This window comes from Tachysurus fulvidraco, chromosome 6 (assembly GCF_022655615.1).
Source record: "Tachysurus fulvidraco isolate hzauxx_2018 chromosome 6, HZAU_PFXX_2.0, whole genome shotgun sequence".
In the NCBI taxonomy this organism is placed as follows: Eukaryota; Metazoa; Chordata; class Actinopteri; order Siluriformes; family Bagridae; genus Tachysurus; species Tachysurus fulvidraco.
Genome location: NC_062523.1, coordinates 11,887,294 through 11,906,605, shown reverse-complemented (window position 1 = coordinate 11,906,605; position 19,312 = coordinate 11,887,294). Strand labels below are relative to the sequence as shown.

Here is a 19,312-nt window from a genome sequence, read left to right as displayed (position 1 = left end):
TATAAATTCTGTGGTAATCCCTTCATTAATGTGTGTCACTTTTCTGCCTTCTTACCCTCAGCCCTCTTTCACCATCCTCGGACGTCCGTGTCGCCAGTCAGGTCTCTCTAATACGGCTTTATTCCTTCATGTATTTATAATCACCTGCCTGTCACTACTCCGTAATGAACAATACAGCTAATCACTACACGTATGCACATCATCGTTACTGCTTAATTGAGCACTTGCTGAACACGGACATACGAGAGAAAATTACGACGTGCAAAACTCAGATTTTGGTTGTTCAGGCGAGACAAAGAGAGGTGTTTTACAACAGAGGGGATACTTTACAGAAGAGCCTCGTCGATTTACTGGCTCAGCATGTCGGGTGCTGCGTCTGCTTTTACAAATAAATAGTTCATAACTGAAAACGCAGCAGCGAAAATAAAGAGGAACGCAAACTACACCCTGGAGTCATTAGAGTCGTGTATGTGCTTGTGTACATTACTCTGCAAGAACACACGTCTGAGAACGTTCTCTCTCTCTCTCTCTGTGTGTACTTTACAGCATACATTCTCTAGCTGAAGCTTAGGAAGTGAAGAGCAGCGATGCGTTTTTACTTCACACATTCCTATAGACTCGCCATTAGCCAGCAGTGGGTCACACTTATTGCTTTCAATTTCCGTATTTCCCATAATTCATTTCCCTGCGTCTTAATTTCAAGGGTCGTTTGCTGGCGGTGTGGAATGGAAGGCATTCCCGGGGCTGGTGTGGCTCAGGCCGTAGGTGGAACAGAGACGGTGTAGGGACGTGTACCTGGCTCTCGATCAGCTCTACAGTACGTAGCGTCCCTCCGTGCTACACGAGCACACGCCATTAAAATGTCTTGCGAGTTTCCCCTGTGTTATTCTGAGAGACCTCACAGAGGGCTACATGCTGACACGCATAAGAACATCGTTTTCTCTTCGTTAATGACACACAGCAGACTTCAATCGTACGGAATAAAAAGAAAGTTTGAAAAGAAAACTTTGTTCGCTTGTTAACGATTACTCAACCCCTTACATTAGTGCGTAAGATTAGATCATCTAGTTATTGGAGCCATTTCAACTAAATCGGAACATTCATATCGAATTATTCTGTGACTACAATAAAACTAACAGAAAAGTTACAAGAGCAAAAAAAAAAAAAAAAATAGATTGGTCTAATAACCAAAAGCATGATTTGTTCTTTCTTTAATAAATCTTGTTAGTAAACTTTATAGATTTGTACTTTAACATTAGTTGTGTGTTTTCGGATACGGTATAGAAGACGGTAAGCTCGTATTTAAACAAGAGGGAACTGTAAAGTAAATGCACAGGTATTCCAGATAATATATACTGAAAATTAGACTACAAATATCACTGTAAAATGTTTTTTTCATGACAGCATACATCTCATTCCACTGGTAACACACACAATCCATTACATCTCATTCCACTGGTAACACACACAATCCATTACATCTCATTCCACTGGTAACACACACAATCCATTACATCTCATTCCACTGGTAACACACACAATCCATTACATCTCATTCCACTGGTAACACACACAATCCTACACAATGTTTTCTACCCTCCAGGATGTCAGACTTTTTGTGATAGTTGCGGTCAGAAATGTTTGATTCTACTGACTTCACCTTTTTGAAAGGTTTGTGTCTATGTAACTAGATGACATTGTAAGCACTTCTTTTAAGCTCCTACCAGGGAAAAAAGGGCACGGAATTACTGTCTATGTATGATGAGTGAAGTGAAGAGGGCTTTAGGCTGAATGCATGTTGTGGTGATGATTCAGAGCGTGATGACGTTATGTCCCGAGTCATTTTGAACAACTGCAAGCTCCTACTCCTTAGATTTTCGTGAAATCCTGGAGGGACCGCTGTATGCATTATACATTATATGTCCCTAAAGTTCATAAATAACATTATTTTAACATATTTGTTCAGGATTCAATTAGAGTTGGAAAAAACACCTAATGTAGGTGCTGTAAATAAGTGCAATGCTGCCAAGGTGTCTGGTTATTGACAAGCAAACACCCTGTTTACTAACATCGCAATGTAGGTCGTGGTTGTATGTGTGCAGTGTGTCTGACTGTCAGATCTCTGGGTCTCAGAGGACCAGAGCGAGAGGCCATCGTTAATCCCACACCATCTCATTAGCCATCAACCCCCACTGCAAACACTCCAATTTATGCACATGTTTGTGTCGTTAACCCTTTTTCCCTGGTTCTTTTGTAGTCGCTTAATGATTCATCATTTCATATGCAAGTTCAACACTGTCTTGATCTTTTCAGCAAAGAGCTGGGAAATCAGAGTGTCTGCTAATTATACGGAGAGAGGCTGAAAGAAGAAAACAACGGTGCAGGACGAAGCCCAAGAGCATGCAGAAAATACACAGTAAAACAAACACCGCCATACAAACACACGCACATATAGGGACACACTCCCGCACATATAGGGACACACTCCTGCACATGGGGACAGTCTACCTCACACGGGGACAGTCTACCGCACACGGGGACACGCACATGGGGACAGGGACGAGGACACACACAGAGGGACGAGGACACACACAGAGGGACAAGGACACACACACAGAGGGACAAGGACACACACACGGAGGGACACGCACGTACACGCGGGGACACGCACGCACACGCGGGGACACGCACGCACACGCGGGGACACGCACGCACACACGGGGACACGCACGCACACGCGGGGACACGCACGCACACGCACGCACACGCGGGGACACGCACGCACACGCGGGGACACGCACGCACACGCGGGGACACGCACGCACACGCGGGGACACGCACGCACACGCGGGGACACGCACGCACACGGGGGGGGCAAGCACACACATGGGGTGGGCACAACGGCTGTCAAAATTCAATTAAAAACATTAGTTAAGGTGTGTGTTTATTAATTAGCCAATTGTACTATATACTGCCAAAGACAGATCATTAGCAGTAACTGCACGAAATTAATAGCACATAAAACACTTCATGAGGAAAATTGTTTTGTAATTTTAAGCACAGCATGTAACAATGATAACATGTCAGATTTTTTTTTGTATTATTTCATTTCAGATTGATTTGCATTTATTTACTGCTAATAAAAGCACTTTACTGTTTTAATAATCTGTCCTCCAACAGCTCCTGGATTCTGATTGGTCAGAACAGAACATGTTCCTGCTGTAATTCAAAGCACAGAATGTGGTGTATATAATGTGTATGTGTGTGTGTGTGTGTGTGTGTGTGTGTGTGTGTGTGTGTGTGTGTGTGTGTGTGTGTGTGATTTCAATGTGAATTATTATGAATTTGATAAGTTACAAATTTCAATTCAATTAAGTGCATTTGTATAGCGTATTTAACAACTCGTATTGTCTCAAAGCAGCTGTACAGAATAAAACAAATGGTTATGAACAGTGAGATTCATCCCAACAGGGCAACAACAGTATACTGTACATGCATGACACACACATACACACATAAAAACACATACAAAAAAAAAAAACCCCACACCCCAAAACACACAGATAAAAAAACAAAACACATACAAAAAACCCACACACCAAAAAACACACACACCAAAAAACACACACACAAAAACACGTACAAAATAAACCCACCAAAAATACACAGACACATAAAAAACACACACAGACACACACAGACACACACGTCCTACCCGAGTGTGAAGGGAGAGGCTTTGGTGTTGGACATGTCTGTTGAGTGTTGGTCCATATAAGTCTGTCAAGGAAAGAAACATTTAGAAACAATTATTACACACGTCAACACTACATGCAAAAAAAACCGCACTATCTATAATGAGAGCTCAGTAAGTGAGATGTGATTAAGATTGGGAGAAGCATCGTATGAAAGACATTACAAGGGTTGGCACATACAGTATGTGGTATGTGGTATTCCAGCAAACAGACCATTTTATTATGTGCAGATAGAGCTACATAGTAACTATGTAATTAACACCTTTCCTAATGAAACAGAAATTACTGAACACAGCTGAACAGCAGTAGACTGTGTGGGGATGAGCATAAGCAGGCTGTGCAAGTATGCATCATTACTGAGGAAATCTGAAATAAATAGCTGCTGTGTTTCACAGTATCGAATATATACGATATGATGGCATCTAAATAGAGATAGATAGATAGATAGATAGATAGATAGATAGATAGATAGATAGATAGATAGATAGATAGATAGATAGATAGATAGATAGATAGATAGATAGATAGATAGATAGATAGATAGATAGATAGATAGATAGATAGAGATACACCACATGAATTGTACAAAGGCTTCAAACAGAAACTGAAAATCCTCAGCACAATAATAAAGTTGTGCAAAATTCTGAAAAAATGTTTAAAAAAACAAACAAACAAACAAACAAATAAATAAATAAATACATAAATAAATTCCAATTTCCAAACTAAACCATCAAGAGCGACCATTTTCCCTTACTGACACTGCTAACCCTGCATGAACCCTACTCCCACATGGCTGTAAACTAATGTGCATAAGTAAAGAATAATCTCCATTTACGCTCAATCAAATCCCACACTTCTACTTTCTATACGCTGTAAACTCATTATCTACAAAGATGTCATAATTGCATAGTGTGTAGTTGTGAAGCCAGGCGTTTATATAATAATGACACTCGTGAATTACCATGGAGGGAAAAAATAAATAATAAAATAAAATTAAAAAAAAAAAAAAAACATGCTGTTTGTTCAGTGTCTCATTGTCTCATGTCAGGTTTTAATGAGCTACGCTGTAATTACAACTGGCCCAACTTCAGCTACCCACGTCCCCCATGTTTCACTGACACCATTTTACACAGCAGCGTTAGTCTTCTTAATAATAACGAAGCATGTTTTCGTCTCAGTAGCGGAATACACGCTATGTCTAGAGTGAATTTGGGGCAAAGAGTTCAGATATCGAGTCGTGTATGACGGCGTACGAGGCTAATTGGCATGTCTCAGTAATTGCTTCATCCAGCTTTATGAATGTGCGCTGGATGTGAGGGTCGCTATCCTCAAGCAGAAGCAATGAATCATGGCACTTTCATGTCGGACAGGATGTGCGGTAGGGTCAATGAAAGCACAAAGCCCTGATGTACTTCCTTCTAACCTTCGACCCCATCAACATTGATCAAGACAAAGTCATGTCCCTGTAGTGTTTCCTAGGGAGATCCAGGGCGTGGAGACACTTTCTTGTTTCAGCTAAACAGACGTAACGGAGTGCACACTGAGGAAAGTAAAAGGCAGACTGTGAACATTACATTCCATTACATTTCATTACCTTTGGCAGGAAACTTTTATCTACTTGCTTTAATGGACAGACGCGACAAAAAAAGTCATTTTTGTAATTCAATAATGCCAGGAAGAGAGTAATGTTTAAATCGCAGCAGGTTGCATTAATATGCTTTTGTATTCCACATAAGGTGGCATGAAGATGTTCTAGTATTAAGCATAAAAGATGCAGGTGCAGGAAGAGAATGCAGTGTGTGTGTGTGTAATCAGAGTCGTGGGGTGCGCAGGCAATTCTTCTCCCAGCTGTAAAGTCGACCGGAACTCTGTATCTTCACGCGCTACAGGCTCTCAATACGGCATGCAAATCAATTGCTTTCTACTGAACGCTGCCTGCAACTCCAGGCTCTCGCCATAAAGACTCTGCTTTCCCCTTGGGCTTCTGCCAATCAGTCATGGGTACTAAATATATTGTTGCAAGGCCCTCAGTATGCTCATTTTATCTATTTCCGTTAAAAAAAAAGGCACAAAATGGCTTGAAATTATAGCCCAGTAAGTAACTCATCAAAAAGCTAAGATGTTGCCTCCCTAGTGGTTAATTTAATAACACAAAAGCGTGAGACACACCTTCTTAAGAAGACAATGCAATGAATTAACAATGACGTGACATCCGACGGCATGATTCACATGAATATAGCTAGCTTCTTTCTGACATCCTCGTTAATGAGGACCCGTGACGGCCCAGCAACTTTTAAAAAAAATATAAAAAACAAATGTTAGGAAGACCCTACACAAGCACTACCCTAACAATTCATTTTAATTAGTATCTCCTGCCTGCAATTGATCATTCGCTCACATTTCCTAATTAGCTTCGGCTGTTTTAACCACGCTTTAGTGATATTTCTCATTAGGGTAAAGAATGAATTAATCTAGCCGGTGGCAGATGATCTGACAGAACATATGTCTTTGGGTTTATTTTCTCTTGCAGCATGAACTACCTGTGCCGAGCCCTTTCTAACGAACGACGTGTCAAGAGTAATCGAGGGCCGAACATCCGCAAACACTCAGATAAAGGCAGACAAACACGCTAACGCAAGTATGACTCGGTTTATGTGCATGTGGGTGTATCCAGCACAGTTTGGGAAAAAATTAGCAGCACACATGCTGCACGGTGCCTTGCTATTAGCTTCATGAACACAATAACAAATAGGTCTATTCACTCTAATCTCTATGGCTCTTTGATGATGATTATAGGAGCGGGTTTAGACGAGGGAGATGGAAATACATTTCAAAAGGACAGAGGCTACCGATTTGCATAAAATCTCATCTGCGGTACAGCAAAGCAAAGCGGTGTATGGACTAATAAAGGACGCGCCTGAGAATTCCGGGTGAAATCATTAGCAAACACATTAGCAACAGCATTTAGCAGATTGTACAAATTAAAATGCAATTACCTCAACGGACATCCAGCGCTCTAGCACTGGCTGTTTGCGGTCTGCTCTAACGGCTTAGCGTCACTGCTGAAACCAGAATCCTTATATATTGAAACGTAGCGAGTCAATTGTGTGTTGAATTAAAACTCTACTTACGGCTCCTGTATTATAGACTAACTTTATTATACAGGACTGAAGATTATGTGGTTAATTTAAGGCTATCCATTAATTACAATAAAACATGACACAATATGAACAAGATGCATTTTAAGCTGTCGTATGTAAAATATTCTTATTACAGGAAATTAAATCAATATTCAGTCGAGGGCCAGCTAGTTAGTTATGAACGCTCATAAAAAAATTACTTTATACAGAGAATTGAACTAGTATAAGACCTAACAATATTTCCGAATGTCTATAAGTCATAATTCAATGAATTAATTGTATGAATCCAGGCTATTTTCATTCTGTTAGGTAACTGCATGTTCTGCTAACAGGAGAGGGATATGACGAGCAGGTGCCAGACTTTATTTGGCTCAATTTCAACAGTGTTTCAACAGTAAATAAAATCAATGTAATAAAAAAAAATCACCACCCTGCTGTCAGTCAGACTGCCACTTGGCTGACGAGTGTACAGTAGTGAGGCGGCAGAAGTAAGTCGTGCAACAGTTACAGTATGGTCACACTACACTAAAGCACATATGGTTTAAACATACAAACCATATGAACACTTTGTTTTACACTCAAGTCTTTTTTCTGGTCCACCAGGCAGGAATAAAAAAAAAATAAAAAATGAAAAAAGGGAAACTAATAGGCTTGTCTCATGTGACTGGGTAACTGATCTTTCCACCCCTATGGAATTCCTAAATTGTTATGAGTCATGCGAGCAATAATGTAAAGGAAAGCAAGTCTCAGGGAAAGCTGTCGAGTCAGATTTGGTGAGAGTTTTCACACACATTCATCGCTCCCCAGTCGTGTCCTAATTTATCATGCATTAAGCGCAGAAAGAAGTTTGGCTTTGCAGTAAACTAGCCGGGTATCATTAGCTAGTTAGATAAAAGACAAGCCAGAGAACACAGCTTTTAAATCCTACATATGAGAAAATACACTAACACGTGTGAACACCAGACATTCCTTATTTGTGGAGCAGTTTTCCACAAACCAGTGCAACAAAGCTGGAAGCACGACTTATTTCATACTATGTTTTAAAATGATTTCCCTTCACTGGAATTAAGGAGCCCTGCCCCATAACTCCCATACCCAGACCTCCAAACCTGACATCAGTGCCTGATCTCAATAATGCTCTTACATCTAGTGGAAAGCCTTCCCAGAAGATTTGAGCTTACTATTACAGCAATACAGGGAATAAATCTGAAATGAGATGTTCAACAAGCATTTGTGTGTGTGTGAGAGTGTGTGTGTGTGTGTGTGTGTGTGTGTGTGTGTGTGTGTGTGTGTGTGTGTGTGTGTGTGTGTGTGTGTGAGAGAAGGTCAGATGTCCATATAGGACAAAAAAATCAGGTAAACAAACCGGGCATGAGCTTTATTTTTCACACTACCTAGCTTAAACAAATCATAAACTTGCATGCTGAGAAATCAGAGCAGAGAGAATCTCTCTCTCTCTCTGTACACCAAGAGCAGCTACAGTAGCTCCTTCAATAGGTGTCATGTAACAGACAATAATACTCAACAGAAGATAATTACCTCCTCTGCGTCCCTAATACTGCACACTACCATGGCAAATAGTCAGTACACCAATAGTCTCACTATTATTTAGTGATATTAAGTGTGTAGAATATAGTTTAGTAAATAGCTTTGAATTCCCTTTGAATGTACCAACATTAAAGTATATTGTGTTGTCCTTACAGTGGAAAATGACACAGAAACAACCACAAGCCCCTTACATCTCACAACAAGCAGTTATAAATAAGAACCGCACAATCACTAGCAAGATGTCGACTCCTTGAGACGCAAGAAGCTTTTTACAGCAAGCACAACAACTGATTGAATAAAATCTTAGCGCTTGCTTTACTGAAACATGAATCAAACCCAAACTCTTGTAAAACAACACTAGAACGGTTGATGTTTATAGAGCATCACTAGTGACAACACAACACTACTGTCTCTAAGTGCCAGACAGTCATAGTAGAAGTGAAACATTTAAAATAACCAGTGTTACTGTTACTACGTGAGGCTCTAACTATTAAACCCTGGGGTTCACGGATATGAAAATAATCCCGGCGCAATTAGCAGCAGCAGAGACCCTCAAACACACAAATAAACCTGTGTGTCATAGCCATGTCCCTACAGGCCTGGGCGTGCCTCGTCTTGTGCAGATTCTCCAAACACTAGACCAGAGTTGATATCTACAGGAACCAAATCTCTCCCTCCTCAACAGGTCACATTTTAAAATATCTTGAGATAAAAATACACTAAAGGGCTCTGTGGTACTGATGGAAATGAAGCAAATAAGCACTTATGGTATATCTACATTATACATATAAATGATGAATTTTTTGACAGCCTGGAGAAAAGAAAAGAAAAACATTAGTTAAAAGATTAGAGCTACGGGACATACTTGCTCCATCTATTAAGTCTGATTGGTCTTTTGTTAGCATTCAGCGTTAGTCACCATCTTCTGTCAGCACTGCGCTTCCCAGACAAAAGAAGCTTTAAAGTGTTCATAATGTTATTAACATATTTAGAGTAAGTTTTACGCGCAAGGTGCATATTCTTCATCTGCAAACAAAGACCTGTGAAAGCAGTAAGGAGAAAAAACTAAATAAATTCGGATGTAAAGTACTGCGACGCCGGCTGTGACTAGACGAGATATAAATAATAAATAATAATAAAAAGACAAAAAAAAAAAAAAAACAATTGTGAATAAATATATAATTTTTCAGAAAATTAGACCACCTAATTATCAAGATGAAAGAAAATGAAGTACTTGAATGATTTGAAAGTTGAAAGCCATTATGAATTAAAATACTGATTAAAACCGGATAGATTAAATATAAAATTGCTTCAAACAATGTCCGCCAATAGCCAGCACTGTGGGGATCTCTGTACAATCAGCTGCTATTTAAACTCGCAGTGTGATGTGAAGAACATTTTTCATCAGATCTTTTAAAAACCTGCCACAGTTTTTTGCAGGCAGCAGAGGCCATGCTGCAGACCCCTTTCTTTCTCTTTGGCCCACTTATTTCTCCTGTAAAGGCCAAGTGACAATCTGAACAATTACTCGGGCCTATTACCTGAAGCTCTCGCCACCTTTTCCCTGTGTCTGTCTCTCAGACTGCAGCAGCTTAGAGTGCATTAGTGAGCTCCAACACTGTCATTTCTCAGGCCTCACTACCTCGTGATCGACATGCTGACGTGCTGGGGGGAGGAACACGGGGAGAAGGCATCTGGCCGTCACCATCACAGTTCCCACAAATACAAGAGAAGGTAAGACACAAAGAAGGGGAGAGCAGCAGAGAGCACAGGTATTTTTTTTTTTTTTTTTGGAGGGAAAGCATGCTGCTTTAAGTGTAGGATATAAATTAACTGATGAACTGCAGAGTACAATCTCATTCCAGACTCAGTCCTAGTCTGATGTTAGAAGCAGTCCTCTCCTCTCCACTCTTCTAGAAAGGCTTTCCTCTAAAATGTGATACAAGCCTGTGAGGATTTATGTTCAAGCGCTCTGGTGAGCTCAGGCACTGAGGTAATGTCAGGTAAGGAGCCCTGAGGTGTAGTCAATGTTGCAGGTCATTCTGAAGGAGTTCAGAGGGCTTAAGGTCAAACCAGTTCTTTCACTCTAAAATTGTCATGCCGTGTTTTTTCGGCTCGGTCATTGCGCACAGGGGAATTGTCATGCAGGAACAGGTTTGAGCCCCTTGGTTCCAGTTTAGAGAAGTTCTAATGTTAAAGCATGACTTACTGTCTAGCAGGATAGTGCGCTCAAACACGTGATATGTTTAAACTGAAATATGAATGATGTGCCTAGAGTTTGTTAGATGATGCTGTATTTTTGTTATTTCTGTGAGATGTTAGTGGTTGGTTGTCGTGGATTGATATCAACAGAACACACTGCTATTGAACACTGTAACTGAACACGCTGTTACTGAGTGTTACTTACTGTTACTGAGTCCGTTTTAAAATGTGGTCTTATATCCTTTAAAGGTAATGTGAATATCAGGAACAAAACTGCATAGATAAAATGACTGAAGTTACTAGCAGGACAGTCAGAAAGCTTCAGAAACTCACTCTGATATCTGAAGCCAGAGTCTTTAGAGAATTTAGAAATCTCCCTTCAGAAAGATGGCGGTATATATTATGCTTAATTTAATATGCATTAAATTCTAATTCTTATTCGAAATTGTCTGTTGTCTTATTAAGTGGTGTACCAAGTTGCAAATCAATTTACCCATGTGGACAATAAAAAGAACTGAACTAAGAGGTGAAAACCAAATGGTGATTAACTGAAACAAAGGATAATGGTTAGATTTTTCTGTTGGCTGTTTAATAAAAGAAAAAGAAAAAAAAGGCCAGCAAACATCAGTGTTATATCCACACTTGTAAAGACAGCAGACATTTAGACAAAAAGTTACAGAATGAATCCAACCATATGATGCAGTTATTACAGCAGACACTCGAGCTATAAGATAAGATAGATACCACTGATCGATGATAAGGTTATTAGCATAAAGATTTAAGTTGTAGAAAACAATTTAAGTGTACAGATGAAGATAGCTGGACAGACTAAAGGACTAAAAGTGCTGCTGCAAGAACAGCTGAACGGCAATTTGGATACTGAAGAAAACCATTAACCAAAGTGAAAATATGTGAAAGACCAACTTGAAAAAAGTAAAAGTTAAAAAAAAAAAGTCAAGTGAGAACATGATCTCATTATAAACAGGCATGTCATTGGAGGTGACTTTTTTCTTTAATGAGCTCTGCTTAACATTTTCTAAAATTCAGACCATAATTTGAACCATCAGACTGTTAAAAGCCTCAAAAGCACATACTCCAGAAATTGCCACCAGTCTAAGTGTTGTTCTTTTTCTTTACCACTATAGTCTTTGATACTGGTGATATTAATGCAATAAAAGAGCACAAAAGATTAAGAACCTAAGAAAGAGCAGTCCAGACAGTGACATGTTAATGGCCCTGCTGAACCGTGCAATTTGCACGTCTACATTTATGAGCTTTACTGTGGGTCTTGTCCCCTCACTGCTCTAAGACAGAAAAAAATAGTCAAAAAAGTTCAATCCCCCAACAACATGACAAAGATCTATTGAGTCGAACACAAGACAAAATACTGTTAATGTCTTCTGAAGACTGCTTTGTGCGTTTATTTTTTTTTTTCCCCTCTGAGTTCACCACAGTCTTATTGGAGATTTTTGACATGCTTTAGCACAAATTGCTGTAATGTGAAAACGGTGATATTCAAACAAAAGTGAGGCATAAGATATTACAGAAAATACTGTGCAACAAAATAAAGCAAAATAAAAGAATCCCACCATGCATCTGAATAGGCATAATCAAAAATAATTTAATATTACTTTAATTTTTTAATAGAACTTAATAAAAAAAAAAGTTAGTGATTTCTCTAGCATCTAGTCTTTTGAGCTAAAATAAACTGTAAAATAAACACAGTATTGTTTATCACTGCTCACTACATGTCAACATGATACAATCCAAGTCAAATCATGTGAAAGCAGCACAATGCATAACTAGTTTCACTCATAGCTGCTAAGCACAGGAGTCTAAGGCTACAATGGGCATAGGATCAGAGAACTGGACCAGTGAAGACTAGAAAAAGACCAGGCAATGTTTCAGTGAGTCTGTGTCCACTGCAGTCTCAGTTTCCCCTTAGATCTAGATTTACAGTATTGGGTAGACTCCCAACTCTTCCGGAACGACTTACATTTACAACCTTCATACAAATGAGCAGTTAATAGTCTTGTGCAAGGTTCTGATGGTTCTGAGACTCTGGACCATGGGTCCTGTAAGAAATTACAGATAAATACACCCAGATTCCACTCCAAAATACACATCAGAAAGATCTCTTTCCTAAAAAGGCTTACATTTCATACGGTAATACGTTTAGAACTCTAAATGAATAAACTTGTTTAAATCGTTAGTATGGGAGCGGCAGCAGGACATCAAGACATAGCCACTAACAAAGGGTCTATGTGACAATGATTACCATTTAAAGTGACCATTTGGTTGATAACAATTGTAACAAAACCAAGCCAAGGTTTACGTGACCATGACTAACATTTAAAGACAACCGGCTAGACAACAAGGTGTAGCCCAGCCATTTGGGAGACACTCAGTTCTTAAGCTCAATACACATTCAAAGCAGAACCTCATTTAAAGTACAAAGAGGAAAAACAGTATAAAATGCTTGAGCAGGATTTGTCCTGTGTTCTTACTGACTCCGATGGACCCAAAGTACTTCATGTATATTGTCACTGCTACGCTGGAATAATCTTCTTGTTCTTCATTAAGATCTTCACCATCATCATTTTATTTTCTTACTTTTTTTTTTTTTTTTTTTTTAACAGTCCTCTTCTTGGCTGACAGAAGTGGAACCTGATGCAGTCTTCTGTAGCACGTCTACCTAACGATGCACAACTTCTGCATTCTGAGATGCTTTTCTGTTCACCGTGGTTGCACAGAGTGCTGATTTGAGCTACCAGAGACTTCCTGTTGACCCAAACCAGTCCATCTGCACTCCTCTGACCTCTTTACGAATGAGAATGGTCACAGAACAGTAATGGCAATCCCTTGATGAGTAAAGTCTGGAAACTGTGTGTGACAATCCCATTCAACCAGCCCAATCACCAAGATCACATTTCTTCCCCATTCTGATCTTTAATGTGCACATTAACTGAAGCTCATGACCAGCAGCTGCATGATTATACGCATTGCACTGCTGTCACATGAGTGTCTGACTGGATAACTGCATGAACGACTGGTATACAGATGTTCATATCAAAGTGGTCAGTTAGTGTATTTGAACTAGGTGGCTGCTGCAATTAATATTCTGCTTCTTTAATTATTTTATGGATTCTGGGTTTTTCAGTTCAAGCACTATAGGCCACCTGATAACAAAATGAGCTGAAGGCTGAGACAACAATCTTTGTATCAAAAACCAACCCCCAAATCTTTGTGGTCTTAATGCAAACTCAAACATAAAGCAATCAACATTATGATACTAGCATGCACATAGCGTAGCAGCCCGATAATACACAGCGTAGCAGACAGAATATAAAAAAAGCATATTATTAATATGCTTAAAAATAAAAAAAAATGACTGAAAAACCTCTGAGTGCATCAGTAGTTCAGTGCAGTGACATTTTCATAATGATATATGATTCAATTTTACATCAGTATTTTAGAGGTAGAAGGATCTCGCTTATCTCTAGTACTCATGCGTGCACAATCATAAATCTCTGACAAATTACCATTATGCTGATAGATAACAATAGTTATACTTTCATCAAACAGAGAACATCGGCGTGTACCATGTGTTTCTGAAAGATCCTCATCATAGTCGGAATCTGAATCCCAACATAGTCTTCCATTCCTTTTGTATTCCATGCATCATGTACAGGGGTTAACAGGCCCTTGCCTACAAGGGCCTATTACTGGTAGACACTTATTCTATAGTGGTTTTCCCCTCATACCCCTGTCTGTTGTATAGAGTTAAAACATTCTTTAAAAAGGCTGAGCAACACACCTACAGACCATCATCAACAGTAGGCCTTCAGTAATCTTGACATTCACTGTCTATCCATCCACTAATGCTAAGAACTTAAAGGTAGTTCTAGACTAATAGTCTAATGTATTTTGTATATTCTCTAAAAAATCTCAGCGCACCATCTCACCACTTATATCTTTTATATATAAAAGATTGAGGTAACATGATCAAAAATGCTCACAACTTGACTGTAAAAAGGTTCAACACTAAATCTGCGTGTATGCTTGTGTCGATGCAAAAGCACTTAAAGAATATTTGTCACCCTTGGCTACACTTGTACTCGATCATGATAGGATAGTATTATTCTTTTGGGTTATAAATGTTTTCTTCCTCTCACTCTCGGAATTGGAGCATATGGAATATCACTACATGGAAACGCAGGTGAAAGTCCCCTGTCTCTGCAGGCACTATGCCAAGCAATTGAGTAAGCAATGATCTAGTCAAACTGGGCACATCTAAGGCACTTGCAGGTTTTAAGTGAGATACAGAAGATATTCTTACAAGTTGAGAAACCCTGTGAAAATTGAGCTTCTGGCATTGAGGCCCAAGGCAAGTGGCATGTGTCTGAACACGGAAATTACAAGTAAATGAGATGCAAAGTGTTACAGTGACAACAATAATGCAATCAAGTTCAGGTTCTTCTAAATAAAATCTCCCTAATCACACACAAACATATATTAGAATGTGCATTCTCTTACCACCTTCCCTTTAAGAGAGCTTTCATCTGTAAAAAGTGGCAGTTTAATTACCCCCACTGAGCTGAAAAGAGGTAGCTGAATTGGTATTAACTGGCAGTGAGTGTGAACAGCTACTGTATGCAAGAAACAGAAGAGTTTTTTTTAATGCAACCTTTACATAAATATTAAAAAAAAAAGGAAGGACGGAGCACCACACCATCTTTTGGCTTTAGAAAATCATAACTTCAAAAGTGCCAGCAAAGACAGACAGGGGCCATAAGACCACAAAGCAAAACACGTCAGCTAAATATAGCTGCAACCGGCACTAAAGCAACCAGTGGAGGACGTGGTTTTCGGAATGAAAGGTGTACAGCATCACTGCTAAACAAAATAAAAAGGGAATGATTCTAATAAAACATGTTTTTATGGAGCCAAAATGACAAGCCATCCAATACGATGCACTGTAGGCAACTATCATGTAGCTTAATGATACTATTTTCTGTATCATGTACATCAATTCTGTTTCACTGCTTTGTATAACAGATGAGGAATGACGTCCAAGAAAGAACGCTTTACTGGATATGAAAAAGGTCTTGGGTCTTTTCAAAATTCACTGTGGACAGGACATTTTTGTGAAATGGACTAGAGATGCTTAGATGGCCAAAAACATGAAAAGAGTGTTTTCAAAATGACCAATATGGACTAGCCCTTACAGTTCAAGAAAACATCCATAATCATCAAGGAAATATATTATATATATATATAAGTTTTTATATATAATATTATATTTATATGCATACAGGCATACATACATACACACACACCAAATTCTCAAAACTTGCACCTCTGTTGGCTGTTCAGGTCTGAAATAGATTTTTGGATTTGGACTTACATTTAATTTGTCTAAAACCTCACTCACTCACTCACTAACTCACTCACTCACCTGTCTCCTGATTTCCTTAGAGATACGAGGCAACTTTGGAGCTTTGGAACATTAAGGAACTGAATGAAAGGTCATTGCTAGTGTGGCCTTGGACTGCATTTGGGATGAAATCATAAAATGAACTTAATCCTGCTGTATTTCCCAAATGGAAATCTGAGTCTCTAGCTAAGACAAAGTGTCAAGGTCTTTACATCCGGAGTGAATTACATCACACAGTGATTGTTGAAACAGCTGAACTGTCATCACATCTGACAGTTGGAATGGAATGAGCTGGGATACACCAGACCATAATGCTGTTGTAATATACAAAGAATCGATAATCTACATCTACTGTAACTATACTACATCAAAAACACATTTGACTGTTGAACATTGTGTCTTAAATCAAGCTAATTATTGGTGCAATGACTGCTCTCTGTTTCTCATTAGACCTCTGAGCCCTCAAAGGTTACCATCACAAAAGAAGTTGGAAAAAATGGAGACTACCGTCCAAGGCAGACCTCTAGAGAGGTGACCAATGGGATTTCACTGAGAACTCAAACACAAGTACAACAACCCATCAGCAGGGAAAACAACACCTGTCTTTAATTTAAGCTCAAGGGAAATAAACAGCGTTTCACAGAGACTGAGATTTACATGGCAGCTTCTTTGCATCATTCATGGATTCCAGTTCTGGAAAATCTCCAAAAGTAAAATAGGTGCCTGCCAAAATTACAAAACTCGTTTCTGATCTGAAAATGTCACAGAATTTCAATTGAAACTAGAGCTTGGAGTGATTTAGAGTTTGAGGTTGGATGATGACGGGTGGGGTGACCACAACTCCCCAGCTTACGTTTGCAGAAACTAGAAGCCACACATCACTATCAGTTAGATGCGAGAGCTGCATTTCAAAGGTTTTTTTTTTTTTCGGTGGTTTCTTTTTCAGAAGATCTGAAGGAAAACTGAGCCAGGCAGCTGTATTTAAACCCATGTTCTGGCTCTGAGGTTTTGTAGCCAGGTCTTACTGAACCACAATAAAGACTCGGAGACAACAGGAGGGAGTATAAAATGTAGAACTAAAGGCAGATACGCATGATAAAGAGACACCTGACTAAGCAATCCCAACCTCATGCTGCTGTTCTTAGGCTCAATGTTTTCTATCCTTGCTTTTCATTATTTCTTTCTTGTATCCTTTTTTTCTTCCTCTGTCCCTTTACGCCTTCTAAATCATGCATGCCATCTGCTGTACTGTCCACATTAAAGTGTAAAAATGGCAAATCAGTACGTGCATAATTTCACCATTTGGCCTTGATGTCTATCCCATATTTTGCTGAAAAGCTAGTTATACCTCAGCCTGAATCTCTGATGTGGTAGAAAATGAAAAGCTTCTTAAATAGAATAAAAACAAAACGTAGAGCCATGATGGCTGCTTGGAGGCTCAGACACAGAAGATCAAAAAGAGATGTGGAGAAAGACGGAGAGAGAGAGAGAGAGAGAGAGAGAGAGAGAGAGAGAGAGAGAGAGAGAGAGAGAGAGAGAGAGAGAGAGAGAGGCTGGCCACAGGTGTGGAGAAGCCTTGGGATAATAGGAATGTTGCAAAAACAACCAACCACTTAATGAATATCAAACAAAAAGTGAGGACAGAAAAACAAATGGAAAGAGAAAAAAAAACGATCTGGAGGAAACAAACATGGTAAAGCAGGAAGAAGGAGGGTTGACTCAGGTTGCATGGAGAGGAAGTTCTTCTGTGTGAGAATGTTTTAGGGAGCGTTCCGGATGGCTGGTGGAGCTGTGTGGGTGAAGATGCTCTTCAATGTCATCGTTCCGCTGTCCGCTCCCCAATTCTGTCACCTACCGAGAGGAGTTTCCTGATTCTGTCAGGCAGGGAAGGATTGAGGGAGGGACAGGGGGAGGACAGACAGCTTCTGAGACACTAACATGGGCTGAAATGCAGGGTGATATCAGGAGCATCAGAAGAGGCTTCAGTCAAGTGTGAAAGGAAGTGGACAAAAGGAGCAAAACCCCCACAGCCAGACACTTGAAGAAAAGCATGATATCACCTGATGTGGCAGGAACGATCACACTGATTTAGAACACGCACCCTCGCAAAAACCACATGTATGACTCTCATTGTCTTGAAGACAAATGCAAGATGAAAAGATAATTAATCCAGCACTTTATATTAATGCCTCAGTGCACACACCGGGACCATGTTTGGCTGGCATCCATTAACAAAATAAAGTGATGGAAGTCAGACAGAAAGGCTTTGCTTGCTACACAGTGCACATGGCAGCTGGGTAAACTCCACAGACACATATGCTGTGTGTCCAAACGTCTGATTGCCACTTTGCAGCAGGTAATCATCTTCCTGTAGGCCATAAAATTTTAACAGCTGTTAGTACAACCTTTGCAAAACCACATAGGATATGCAAGCTTGTAGTTTGGTGAAGGTGGTTTACTTTCTGCAAAACCCTTGCAGACAATGTCTCTGAATGAATTATGATGAAGTCACTGAAGACCATATGAATTTATATGGGTTTTTAAACCATGTTGATGTTTACCCTGTTTTATATCAGTAAAATATTTTGTGTTCCTTACAAAGTACTCGGTTTCTGCAGGACAGTAAGTGTCAGTGGGCCTTTTTTTACACCTGGTCACTTCATGTGTTTTCTCTGATCTGATAGCTATCTGATTTGTTAAAACTGTTCCATTTACATTAGGCCACATAAATGTGTCTTGGTGAATCGGATATCGATCCGATCTTTCTACTCCCGCCCAAAATGCGAATATATTTGACCTCATTTCCGAGGTAATTGAAATGGAACACGCTTTGGTGTTTGCGGTTTTCAGAATGCAATCAAAAAGAAGACAGAAAAAACTTGTTACGACGTTTATGCTACAAAAACAGCATTTAATGTTTGCTGCATTTTCGCTGACGACAGCAGCGCATTTTAAGACCCAACGAGACACCTGGGTGAAAGATCACTCGCGTGACGTACTTCCGTTTGGGAGGAGTATAGCGCTGACGTATGTGGCTTGAACAACCACATTCATTTACACCTGTTCAGTTTCATCTGAAATGCGGCCCAGACCACCTCCTGAAGGGGTTTGAACCATCGTATTTATATCCGTCTCAAAAACGTTTCGGAGGGCATTTAGACCTGCTCTTTTTACCATCGGATAGCTATTGGTTCACAGAAAACGCATGAAGTGACCAGGTGTAAAAAAAAACC

At 39.6% G+C, this 19,312-nt stretch overlaps 1 protein-coding gene across 7 annotated transcripts in view; it reads right to left on the bottom strand.

The window, feature by feature from the left end:
- Window positions 1-19,312, bottom strand: part of pard3bb (par-3 family cell polarity regulator beta b) — a 251,581-nt gene that overhangs the window by 157,996 nt on the left and 74,273 nt on the right. For all 7 annotated transcript variants that reach the window (XM_047815106.1, XM_047815108.1, XM_047815109.1 and 4 more), the window contains exon 6: window positions 3,716-3,777. In XM_047815106.1, the coding sequence (XP_047671062.1) occupies window positions 3,716-3,777 (62 nt within the window). The remainder of the gene's footprint in view (window positions 1-3,715; window positions 3,778-19,312) is intronic.